General features: G+C 34.7%; 2 protein-coding genes across 2 annotated transcripts; both read right to left on the bottom strand.

The window, feature by feature from the left end:
• Positions 1-3,168: 3,168 nt before the first annotated feature.
• LOC18040450 (60S ribosomal protein L3) lies at positions 3,169-5,878 on the bottom strand. The gene is made up of 6 exons (XM_006434425.2): positions 5,825-5,878; positions 5,372-5,465; positions 5,143-5,253; positions 4,319-4,623; positions 3,758-4,167; positions 3,169-3,638 (listed from the first exon to the last, which is right to left on the bottom strand). The coding sequence occupies exons 2-6, from the start codon at positions 5,454-5,456 to the stop codon at positions 3,380-3,382; spliced, it is 1,170 nt and encodes a 389-aa protein (XP_006434488.1). The 5' UTR covers positions 5,457-5,465; positions 5,825-5,878; the 3' UTR covers positions 3,169-3,379.
• A 1,292-nt stretch (positions 5,879-7,170) lies between these two features.
• Positions 7,171-10,689, bottom strand: LOC112098466 ((-)-germacrene D synthase-like). Its single transcript, XM_024184877.1, has 7 exons — positions 10,597-10,689; positions 10,155-10,434; positions 9,221-9,575; positions 8,851-9,069; positions 7,941-8,079; positions 7,585-7,833; positions 7,171-7,480 (listed from the first exon to the last, which is right to left on the bottom strand). Exons 1-7 carry the CDS (start codon positions 10,687-10,689, stop codon positions 7,172-7,174), a joined length of 1,644 nt encoding a protein of 547 aa, XP_024040645.1. The 3' UTR covers position 7,171.
• Positions 10,690-12,435: the final 1,746 nt, after the last annotated feature.

Genomic DNA, 12,435 nt, shown 5'->3' with positions numbered 1-12,435 from the left:
TCTCTGTTACTGTAAATCTATTTTTTCTAAATACATATACCAAAAAAAAAATAAAAAATTGACACTGATATCAAATACTAATATATTATCTTATTGTAGAGTTCAACTCCCATGTTGGGCTTTTGAGTGCTTGTGATTGATGGGTCTGTCAGTATTTGCTTGATGTGACTAACTCTTCTATGCTGGTATGATCGGATTGTATTTTTGTGGTGAATCCATAGTTTCTCTGGGTTTTGATTAAGTTATTGGGGAGTTTTGTTGTGATGGGTTTTGCCATGCTTTTGTTTCATATCTTCATGCATTATGTTTCTGGCTTTTTGGTTAAGTTTTACTTCTTTAGTGTTATGTAATTAATTCATGTCATTTTGCCTTCTTGTGTGTTCTGCTTGCATGGCTATACAAATCCAAATGCAAGTAAAAGAAAATATGTCCTTTAGACAATACCTCTGGGTTTCGATCACCTGTTTTTAACTTTGGATTTGCTCTAGTGAGTTCAGTTGCAGCAAATACATGGGGGTGCATTGCACAATATTTTGCTCTCTTTAGTTAAATTGATATATACTCCTTTTGGAGTATAATATCTTCTGCAAACTGTAATTAAACTACTCAAAACCTGCAGGGCGAGGACGTGGACAAGGCAGATTCAGAGGCCGTGGACGTGGTCGGGGTTTCAGATATGATGGGCCGATCCCGGCAGCAGCCTGAGCCCTAGACTATGAGGTATAGATTATGGTTTAGGTTGCAAAAAGCTTCGGATGCCTGCTCTGTTGGTTGCTGACTATTCTAGGAGGGACACTAGGAAACAAAACAAAGAGAAAGGAAAAAAAAAATTTGGCCTTCCGCCTGTGAAATTTTAGGCACATTAGTTACAGTGAGCTCTCTCTCATTGTCTATAGTAGCCATGTTTTTGTAGTTTGAAGTAGGAATCCTTTTCATTTATGTTGCTTTGACAGGATAAATTTGAGTGTTGTATACCTTTTTCCATTTAGAGTAATAATAGAGCAGTACATTCTTTCATTTTTAATGAAATGACAATATTAAATTTTTGCTCCATTTCAGCCAACAAATGAGAAATAAAATTTAAAGGCCAAATTAACATTCCTCCAAAACACCAATCTCAGTGTTGTAAGAAATAATGGTCTCCTTGACCTGCATATACATGGTTTGAGAAAATTCTTTGTATGCAAATGGGATAGATTCTGAGGCTTCAATTCATTACCGCGCTTGAGATTTTTGGATAATTCTATTTGAATATTTGGTTATGAAGACTATTCAGCTAAAACCGACTTGAATTTTTCTCGATCAATGTTGTTGGTAACCAAGATCTTGTTCGTTGAAAAAGATACCAGGTGTTAACCCCATCCAAATCAGCATAGCTGTAATGGACTCACTCTTACAGCTTTCCAAAGCATCCCCAGATACTCAATGGTGAATTCTGGCATGAGTCCCCTAATGCACAAGCAAGTTAATCCGCTTATGGTGACTGTTTTGAACATTGTAGATGAGCAAATGATCAGGTATTCTCCTGTGGATGGCGTTGTTTGAGAGAAAAGAGGCAGCCAAGTAGACTCTGGGAAGAGATCTTTCACAGGAGGAGGCAAAAACAGATTGAAGGGTTTGTTTCTTTTCCATTTACCAGTTTCAGAAGAGAAGATCTCCAGTTCTAATTCAGAACAAACATGCTCAACCACCACAACTTGGTAATTCTGATGCTCATTGGCAGTTAAGCCACACCTGACAACATTTCCAGTTTTGCAACTCTGGGGAAAGAAAGAAGGTCTCGCTGGTTGGAAGGTTTTAACACGCGATAGATCAGCTCTTTCTTCTTTTGACCGGTCAAGAGAAGCAACCCGTTACACGTAGGGTTGGCAATGGGAATGGATGAGATTTACTAATTCCAGTGCGTATATGCAAATGGGATGAAAAAAATATTATAGTCCCGTCCTCATATTTTTTTTGAGAAAAAAATATGTTATAATTTCGTCCCAAAAGAGATGGGATCTTGCGAGATCTCATTCTAATTAGTAAAATTTTCATTCTTAATCGGCAATGAGATGGAATGGAATAGAATTTGTCAATCTTATTCATGTCCTGTATATATAATTGGGATAAAAAAATATTTCATTCTTTTCCTTAAATTTTTTTATAGGACAAAAATATATTTTATTCCTGTCCCAAATAGAATGAGATCCCGCATGATCTCATTCCATCCAAAAAAATTATCATCCCTAATTACACGAAGCAGCGATTCTAACTAAACTTTCAGAACATAAACTCAGCTGACGGTTGATGCTTTTTGAAGTGATCAGTTTGTGGAAAATAAAATTGAGATGTCTTTTTGGTTAGGCTGATAACTTTTAATAGTTGACTTTGACTGGATCTCTGTATCTCCTCTTGACTTGTGCAAAGCCCATCCCGTCATTCGTAAGGAATGAAATATGTTAGGGAATGTCTCAAGAAAAATCTAGGAATTTGGAATTTTGGATTGCCTCGTCCAATCAGACTTCGTCATTGAATAATGCCACGTATTCCAACATATTCTAACATCTAGATCTTAATTTAACTTTTATTTAATATAACGTTCATCCGTGAGATAGTAATTATATAATTATAAATTTTTATCCGTTGCATAGTAACTAAATAATTATAAAATCTATCATTTAATAGATAAACTCAATTTGGGATTCAAATATTAAGATCCCCGACATTATAGAAAACAATTTTCACCAAGCTAATAACCGTATATGTTGATAAATAATTAAATTGTTAGAACATTCGTAAAAATTTACATCAAAACTGAATCCAAATCCATCCTTGCTTTTCAGTAGTTCCATGCGTCCTCGTGATATTTGTCATCACTCAGTCACTCACGATAAAATTTAACAAAAATTTTCAAAATAATGTTTATTCCTAAACTTTTCTAAATATTCCAGTGACGTTCGCCAATGCATACATTAATCCATTAAATCGTCCAGGTAACCGCCTGCAAGACATCTTTTCTTTGCTGGGTTAGATCGGCAGATCTCAATAAAAGAAAAATTATTCTTTATGCAGCAGCATGATCAGCTACTAAAGACAACCTAGGCGGAGAATCAACTAGAAACCCTAGCTACAACCTACAAGGTGCACGAAAGCAATAAAACAAACCATATTCAAGATAGGAGCTGAGGAATTTTTTTAAATTTAAAAATATTCAATAGAATAAAGCACGACCATCTCTTAAAAAATAAAAAGAACAAAGGAAAAAGAAAAAGAAACATGGAAAGAAACACAGCTGATGCCAGGCTCAAAAACTGTTCCAAGATAGTCAAACTGGATAAAATTTAGACTGGCTGAATTAACTATAACGGTGCAAAACTCTTGACTTTTTAGCATATAATTATGCTTTCATGCGTCCATAGTACTTCTGTTTCTCCTGTGTAGTCTGGAAGCGGCCATGCCCAAACTTGGAAGAGGTATCAATGAACTTGATTTTGATTTCCTCAAGAGCTAAACGAGACGTCTGTTTGAGAAGCGACTGACGAAGAGTGACCACCCTCTTCTTAGGTCCAACACAGCATCCCTTGATCATCAAATAATCATCTTTCACAATACCATAGTGAGGAAAGCCACCCATTGGGGTAATGTCCTTCTCAGTCCTGAACCATTACCCACACAAGAAACCATTAATTTTTTTTTTTTGAGAGAGGGGGGGAAGTAAAAAGACAAGCCAATTAACCAGATTAAACTGTATGCCCATTAGTTGTTTAACACTGACCTGTCAAATTCAGTTATGCCAGTGTGAGACTCCTGTCCACCCTTGCCAAGCTTGTAAACCTTCTTGTTCATTTCAGTACGATGATGGTATCCATTCTGACCAGCTCTGGCAACTGTGAAGGAAACCCTAGCAGGATGCCAGGCACCAATACAAGCCACCTTACGCAGACCTCTGTGAGTCTTGCGAGGAAGGCGGGTAACACCCCAACGGGTGACAACACCTTCATAACCTTTACCTTTCGTGACACCGATGATGTCAATCATCTCATCCTTCTGGAAAACAGCATCAACAGGAATTTGCTTTTCAAAGAAGCCATATGCATAGTCAACTTTTTCAGCAATGGTGCCACCATTGACCTGGATTTCCATCAGGTGTGCCTTCTTCTGCTTCAAACCCTTCATTTTCCTAATCTGCCACAGATTAACCAAAAGCATTGAGCTATGAGTCTAGGTCATTGTGTTTGATAAAATATTAGTAACAGGCCAAATAAGTGAAAGATAGAACAAAATAAAGTTGCCGACTCCAAGATACAGCATGAAATTAAGTGACAAAGTTTGTTACCTGAGTGTGAGCAAGAACACGAACAACAGATGCATACTTCTTGATCTTCTCCAGCTGAGCTTGGATACTTTTCTTCCCTTCATCTGTCTCATACTGCTTTGAGTATTTTGTGAAAGCCTTCTTCTTGGATTTGCACCAGTTCTTGTAGAACCTTCTTCTCACCTCCTCACTAAGATGCTGAGCCCATACAGTGTTCAAAGAGCGAAGACCACGAGGTGTCTTCACATATCCCACAACTCCAACCACCATCATTGGAGGGGTTTCAATAATGGTAACAGCCTCACAGGTCTCCTTCTTGTGAAGCTCTAAAGGTGAAAAGAAGCAAATATTGTTAAGATAAGAATTTTCAACAAAAAAAAAATACATTCTTCACCTAATATTACAAGATCATGGATAATAAAGTCCTATAAGAACTCCAAAATTGCAGTCGAATTTGATACAAAACATTGCACAATCCAAATATAAGACTACCGAAAAGGAAAAAAAAAATTACATCAACGAATTAATTTTTTGAAACCAAAATATTTGCAAAGAAATACTGAAGAGTTTGTTATCCAGGATAGAACCATGAATTAATAGTAAAAAACAACAATCAAACAGACACAAATCATTAAATTTGCAAATAATATGCTACTATTCTGTTTGCTAAGCCAGAAGAATGACATTGCACATCACATTTAGTGATATTATATCTTAATAGTACAGGAATGTCAAATTTTCAAAACCTCTTTTCTCCAAATTAATGCTAAAAACACAAAATAGTCATCCAAATTGTAGTCACTAGGAATTATGAATAACTCAATCAAAGCTTCACAAAAGCTTACTAGATCCAGGTTTCTCGACATCCCTAACAATGTGGGTCATCCCAGCCTTGTAACCCAAAAAGGCAGTGAGCCTGCAAGGCTTGCTTGGGTCATCCTTGGGAAAAGCCTTCACTGCAAAAGCACCGAAGCAAACAAAACTACTCAAGACAAACAAATTACCATATCCAATAAAACTAACTCTATGAATAAGATTGTCAGCTCTTAATGCCATAACAAAACGACATCATACCCTTTCCTCTGTGACGAGCAGCTCTCTTCCTTGGAAGAAATCCAAGGGAACCATGCCTTGGGTGCTCAAACTTCCTGTGAGACATTCTCCTCCTCTGCAAATATAACAATAACAAAAATATTAATTTCCTAATATCTCTTATCCAAATAAAATGATCTCAACTCACGCAATAACAATGGCCTAAACATTATGAATGGCCATACGAAACACAGAACCACAGATCAGGCAAACGCTGATCGCTAACTCGAGCGAACAATATTAAAAGCTAACAGTTTCATAGTTGTTTGAGAACAATATATATGAAAACTACAAATGTACATGCACGTAATCATATCTTGTAATAGTTTTTAATCGATATTTGGTTACCGAGAAAATCATTTTTTTTTTCTTTTCCTTCACATTCTCAGTAACCAAACATTTGCAGAAGATAGACTGAGAGGGCAGAGAGGGAACCTGAGCTGCTGCGGCGACTGACTCGTTGTGCTCTAGAGCTGGAAAGTTAAACCCTACTTGGTATTCGTTTAAATAACAATTAAATTTGCACTTTTCTACCCACTACCTTTACCAAATTGACACGATTACCCGGATATTAAATTTATTTTACACATTGGGACTTGTTGGCAGGCTGGGTTAATGGGTTTGACGGGGTTGGAGGCTCTTTTGCAATATTAATTTCTGAAACGGGGACTTTTTAGCAATTGAGTATAAATACGTCTTGGGCTTCAGTTTGGGTTTGCACGCCCAAAGAAAACGCGAACACAGGGTATTTTAAGTTACCCGCTTAATTAACGGCGTCGTTTCATTCATTCGCCGACCCCTATCGAGACGATCGGGCTGTGTAAATTAGGGCAACCAGATAAGCGCCCTATAAAACGGCCCTCCTATGATAGTTTTGCTTGGCTGAAGAGATTTTCTCATGGAGCTCAAGGGGTACGAAATTTTTTGTGTGGCTTAACTTCTTTTTTTTTCTTCATTTCAATTTTAGAGAAAGAGAGTGATGATATCATCGTGCGAACGCAGCACCATTGCGTTTAATGGTGCTATGAGCGGCACTATCCACACGAGATTTCTGACTCTTTTTTTTTTTTTCCCAATTATGATTATATTTTACAATTTATCTAAGATATTGTTTGGATTGAAAATGAAAATTGCTCGCTTGGCATGATACTTGATGAGTGCAGGTGATTTCGATTCCGGCGGTTTGCTGAATTCCACACGAAACTATAACAAGCTCAGATTCAGAAGAGGAAAACTTGTGGGGCAACATTGTCCAATTGATAATCTGTACTTCTGTAGAGTCACAGGTTTTAAAAACCGTATTTAAGGGATAAAATCATAAAAATGTACCGAAGTGTGGGGTTGATGCGACTTGGGCCTGGACGACATCCTCGGCCTAAACCCAACTTGCACCGCTGGCCCCAGATTGTTTCTTTGGGCCGAGGCTAAGGCAGGGTGTTAGGCCGATGTTGTGCTTGTATTAAAATGGAAAACTTTACCTTCTACTTTGTTAATTGTTGGCTACTGAAATTTTAAGTTTAATTTAGTAATTTTGGCTTTAATTCAACAATATTTTGGGTTTGCTTGCAACAATACATTTTTTTTTTTAAGGGATAGCTTATAAAAACTAGATAACAAAACAAAAAATCTGCAAACTCAACAGTCAATTATTCATGATAGCAGTAGCAATCTTCAAAGAAAAAAAGATGATAAAGTTTTATTCTTGACTGGGCCTCTTATTTTTTACACACATTTATTTGGGTATGAAGTGCGATTCGGGTTCTGGCAGGCCCGAGATTATTATTAAATAGCAACTGGATGTATGAGCACGGATGCAATATTATCTTTCATCACTTGGCCAACATGGGTGTAGCCATCACCCTCCTTGTAGATGACATCAATTACTCTTGATAGGTTTAGAACTCGCATGAGGAGAGGCCTTGGCACCTCGGTGGGCATGAGACATTCTTCATTTATATCCTTCCATGCATCGCCAACTTTCTTATATAACTCTTCATGCACCTCTTGCTCTGTCACACTCACGCCTTCGCGCTCCTTCTCCTTCATGTAGCACTCGATAGCCGACGCCGCGTGTCCTCTTTCTTGCTCGAACTGTACATGCAAGTAACCACATCACGTGTGTTGATTAACGTGTATCCAAATTCTAAAGTGATAGATAATTTATAAGCACATGTATGTACGTAACGTATACGTACCTTATGTGATTTGATGTCATCCATGAGTCTTCCAATTATAGTTGAGGCTCTAATAATCTTAGGTTTACCAGACACCCAATCAAAGGCCTCCTTTGTCACTACACTGTCCATACCGAGAAAAGATGCTGCTGTAAGCATAGAGTAACCAGAGGTTACTAGGGACACTCGCATGTACTCCTCCATTGTAGGAACGTAATTGTTGTGGAACCATTTAGATTCATCATGGTAGCCATGAACTAGAATTTTCATCTGCCATGGATTCAATGTCACAAATGATCAATTAATACTGTCGTGATCAAAATTCTGATGGAAAATCTTGTATCCTTGATTAACTTTTATAAGTAATATTGATTTACTTCTTCTTTTGCATAGTGGACTCGATATGACCATCCTTTCGTTGCCAACTCTTCCTCAATTTCTTTGTAAAGATCTAACAATGCCACATAAAATGTTTGCATGTATTCTGGCAACTGGTCGATGCAACTCACATCCCACCTGAAACTCAAAATCCACCCGGTTATTTTCCTGAATCAGGAACTCATTCTTGATTTGACACATACTACTGAAGACATAACTAATGTATTTGATTTACCAAAAAATGTTGGATCTTTAATCCAACGTTGGGTTTATATGTAAACAATTATGTGTTGCAAATTGTCATATAATGTTAAACTCAATTAAATGTAATCTATTAATGTTTTCGGTAATTTGAGCCTTAATATACAAAAAAAGTCCATTAAGACCAGCTTATACTCATGAATTATACATAAAATATCTTTGTCATTCTTCCATAGTTGTTGGATATTACTTAAACTTCAAACAAGTATGACATGCAGCTAATTATTATAATAATAATTATTATTTAAGTAGAGTAATAAACTTTAATTGAAATAGATGTACTACAATGATATCTCGGATAAATTGTTAAAATATATGGACTAACTAAACAATTATCTCATATTATAAGGACTAAAGAGTACTTTTTTATAAAATTAATTATTCTATACTTTAAGAAATTCTATAATATATCAAATGTATCACGTTAGTCATACAATAAAAAAATGATGTTGTGACATGTGAGTATTTATTTTGAAAAATTATCATGAAAGTGGTAATTATATTATGTTCAATTACACATGTCATACGTGCATTGATTGGTTGTGTTGCATCTGATATATTCTAAATTTCCTCTTATACTTTGTCCAAGAAGCAGACTATTAATTGTCAGCTGATATAGGGATAACACTAGATAGTAACAAATTAAACCTATCAATTGCTGCTGTAAAGAGATCGAGCTCTTCAGGTATGCCATAGACATCATAGATATCATCGATGATGGATGTCATGGAGATTACTTTGGTTAGCAATTTTCTAGCAAGTGAATATTGAGGCTCAAAATAAACCCCCACTATCCAAAAGTAGCACTCGACCACTCTGTCTCTTGCGAAAGGCAGCTTTCTAGCGAAGTCTAAATCCTTCCACCACCTGCATGCATGCAGTTATATATTTAAATAATTAGCATATATATTAATCATATACGTCTTGTCTTGTGTATTCTCGATGTGTGTGTAGGCATGCGTGTGTGTATATAGATTCTTATTAATTTATAACATGAAGGATATGATCTGGAGGTGACCTTGAGATTTCGCTAAGTTCAATCTTGTACAATGACTGGACTTGGTTGAAATCCAACTTCGCAAGCTTCAGTAAAGCTTTGTTATGCAAAGGTTCATGCTCTTGGTAGAGAGAGATAAAAAACCTGGCCTCAATCCTCGGCAGGCCTTTGTACAGGGGCTGCCGTAGAGCATGAATCACTTGTGGAGCCATGGACGATTGAAGGTGAGCAGTCGTGAAAGCAATAGCCTCGTTCAGAATATCTTCTCCGTGCACGACCAGATGGGCTGCTTCGTACAAGCTCAACATCCCTGACACATCGGTTTTCAAGGACTCCTTGAAATTGCCTTTGCCATCTTTAAACTTGTTGAATATATCTGATTCATATATAAAATAAATGGAAATGATTATTAGTTGATTATTACCTGATATGATACCACAACTTCGTGTGTTCTACAAATTATACAAATTCATCATGTGTGCACGTGCATCTGCCGTGCGTAACATGTTGTGTGTGTATAACTTATTTGGTATAGCTTCTCTAATGATTATAAGTGCTTATTTCATTTTATAAGTTCTTATAAAAAAAAAATTATTATTATTATTTGATTTTTTTAGCAGAATTTTTAAAGATTAAATAAATTATTTTGTCTCCATTATGAAAAGGTCAAATTATTTTAGAAATAAATGTTGAAAAATATGTTTTAAATGTTAAAATATTTAAAATATTATTTATTTAATTAACTAATAATCTTATTTCATTTTTTTCATAATACAACTTTTAAAAAAATTATTTTATAATTTTTAGTAAAAATTTTCATTGCTAACTAAACAATTAAAATTTTTTAAACAAAAACTTTACTTATAAAAATTCTATTTAAATAAATTTTGTTTGAAAAGTTATATCAAACGTAACCTTAAAAGTCTAAGAAGCTGCATGATTTGAACATGCTTACCACATGAAACTTTGTATCCACGTTGTCTTAAAATTCGAAAACGAAGTGCAACGTGGTAAAGATCATTATCTTCAATATTATAAAAATTATTGGAAAATGCATCATAGAGATTCTGTAATGCTTCTTCTAACTCTCTTTCAAACTGATATCCCACGCCTAAACGCAGGATTGCATCAATAAGTTTCAGCCGTGATAAAGAATCAACACCACTGCCCGGTAGTTCCCTTCTCACTTCTTCCTTGAGTTCTTCAATTTCTTGCGATTGAGCCCCATGATAAATCTGCATTTCCGCATGCACTACATATAATCACATGCTTATAATATATATAAATAATTGCCCTTTAGGGACGTCTGCATAAGGCTAGGAATATAAATTTCTTTTTTTTTTTCTTTTTTAAATTGTTGAAAAAAAAAAAAAATCCCAATTACGCATTGTACGTACCTCATCTTCTGCATTGGAGTTGATGAAACGATCCCCCCAAATGTTAGGGTGGTAATTTGCTGTCCGGCGATTAAAATCCCCGCCCTCAGACATTTTTTTTTTTTTTTTCTAGGAGCTTATGTACTGCTAATGATTGAAAAGAAAAGAGCGTAAGGAAGCAATTTCAATTGTAACCCTTACTTCCCTTGCATGGAGGATGGGAACATTATTATATATATAGGCAGTAAGCCAGAAACGGAGAGCCACTTATCACGTGGCTTGGCAATAGCCACGTGCAGCTGAAATTTCTTAGGTTGAAATATCAGAAAACTACACCAATATTCTTAGTGTATTACAAAAACATCCCACCTAAAACTTTCTAAATTCTGTTGTAGAAACACTAAAGAATTATCATTTTCGTCATTGTATTTTTATTGCCTGCCATTTCAATTGTCTTTTTTCTCCCGATTGAAAGGTTTCAATTGTTAAAAGGCACTCAAATCCTATTTCAAGTTTCAAACATTCTTGTCATTGGCCTTTAGTTCACGCCCTCGACAATCAACGTTTAAGTGCATGAGTTCCATTCTTATTAGGAGTTTATTTCCGTCAATATTTGGATAATGAATATATCCAGTGTCCCAATAAAATATCAGATTGTAGGATATTTGTAGATTGAGAAAATTTTCAAAAAAAAAAAAAAGAGAAAGTTTTAAACATTCACCTTTTTATGTGCTAAAATATTTAATAATATAATATTTTATTTTTTATTAAATTTTATATTTTTGGCCCCATTTCACCGTAGACATTTTGGTTGTATTAATTCCATACTGTTGAGTAATATTGGTTTCATAAATATATCTTATCATTCGTATTAGAATTGAAAAAAATTGCATCAAGTGTAATAATAATAGGGGTATATCCTTCGTTAGCTTGTAGAGTCGTGGTTAATTATATAATTCATTTATATATTTTTTTAAATCACTCAAAACTTCACTAGCTTTACTTCTAAATTAGGAAATAGAACCGTGCGAAGCGCGGTTTTGAAAAAAAAAATTAGTATTATCTTTTTTTCTTATTTTACACTTGATGAAATTGATAAAAAAAAAATATGAATTGGTTTTTTTTTTTAAGATGAGACAACCTTATAAAACTAATGTTATTTATGAAATTTAATTATTTTTTTGTTAATTTTAAAAATGTATATTAATGTGTATAGTGTAAGTGTACAGACCTTATACTTTTTGTAGTTGTTGTCTTGTTGATAAGTTCTAAATTATATTCAACTTACTAATCTATAAGAACTTTTATATCTCTTTTTTTTTTCAACCAGCTCCAACGATCTCAATATCACCCACACCACATAAACTTCCGACAACATCTGTAATATTATAGAAAAATAACATAAACATGTTAAAATATAAGGATCAATAATCTCTAATATACACTTAAAGATTAACAAATATTAATAATTAAAAAAATACATGAGAGGCGTATATCAATCAAATTTGAAGATGTGAATTAGAATCTATTGATCGGAATCTTAACAGTTCATTCTTCTAACCTCTTAAGCGAAGTTATAATCAAGAAAATAATCTTATCCTGATTTGAAAGTGGTTTGTACTCGCCTATAGTTGAAACAATTTTCAAATTCTTAACATTGTATAAAGAATCTTCACTCAACATATGCCTAAACTTTGTCACTAAATTTTTTCTGATTGTTGCATGCATTAGATTTTCCTCTGAAAAAAAAAAATGCTACATTAAGTGTAAAACAATTGGGAAAACAAATTAGAGAAACATGGAGAAGATTTTTATAAACATTTTCATCAATAAAATCATGTTCGCACTAATCAATTTTTC

The sequence above is a fragment of the Citrus clementina genome, unplaced genomic scaffold (genome assembly GCF_000493195.1).
Source record: "Citrus clementina cultivar Clemenules unplaced genomic scaffold, Citrus_clementina_v1.0 scaffold_5, whole genome shotgun sequence".
Taxonomy (NCBI): Eukaryota; Viridiplantae; Streptophyta; class Magnoliopsida; order Sapindales; family Rutaceae; genus Citrus; species Citrus x clementina.
Note: the sequence above shows the minus strand (reverse complement) of the source record. Positions and strands in the feature narration are given on the sequence as shown.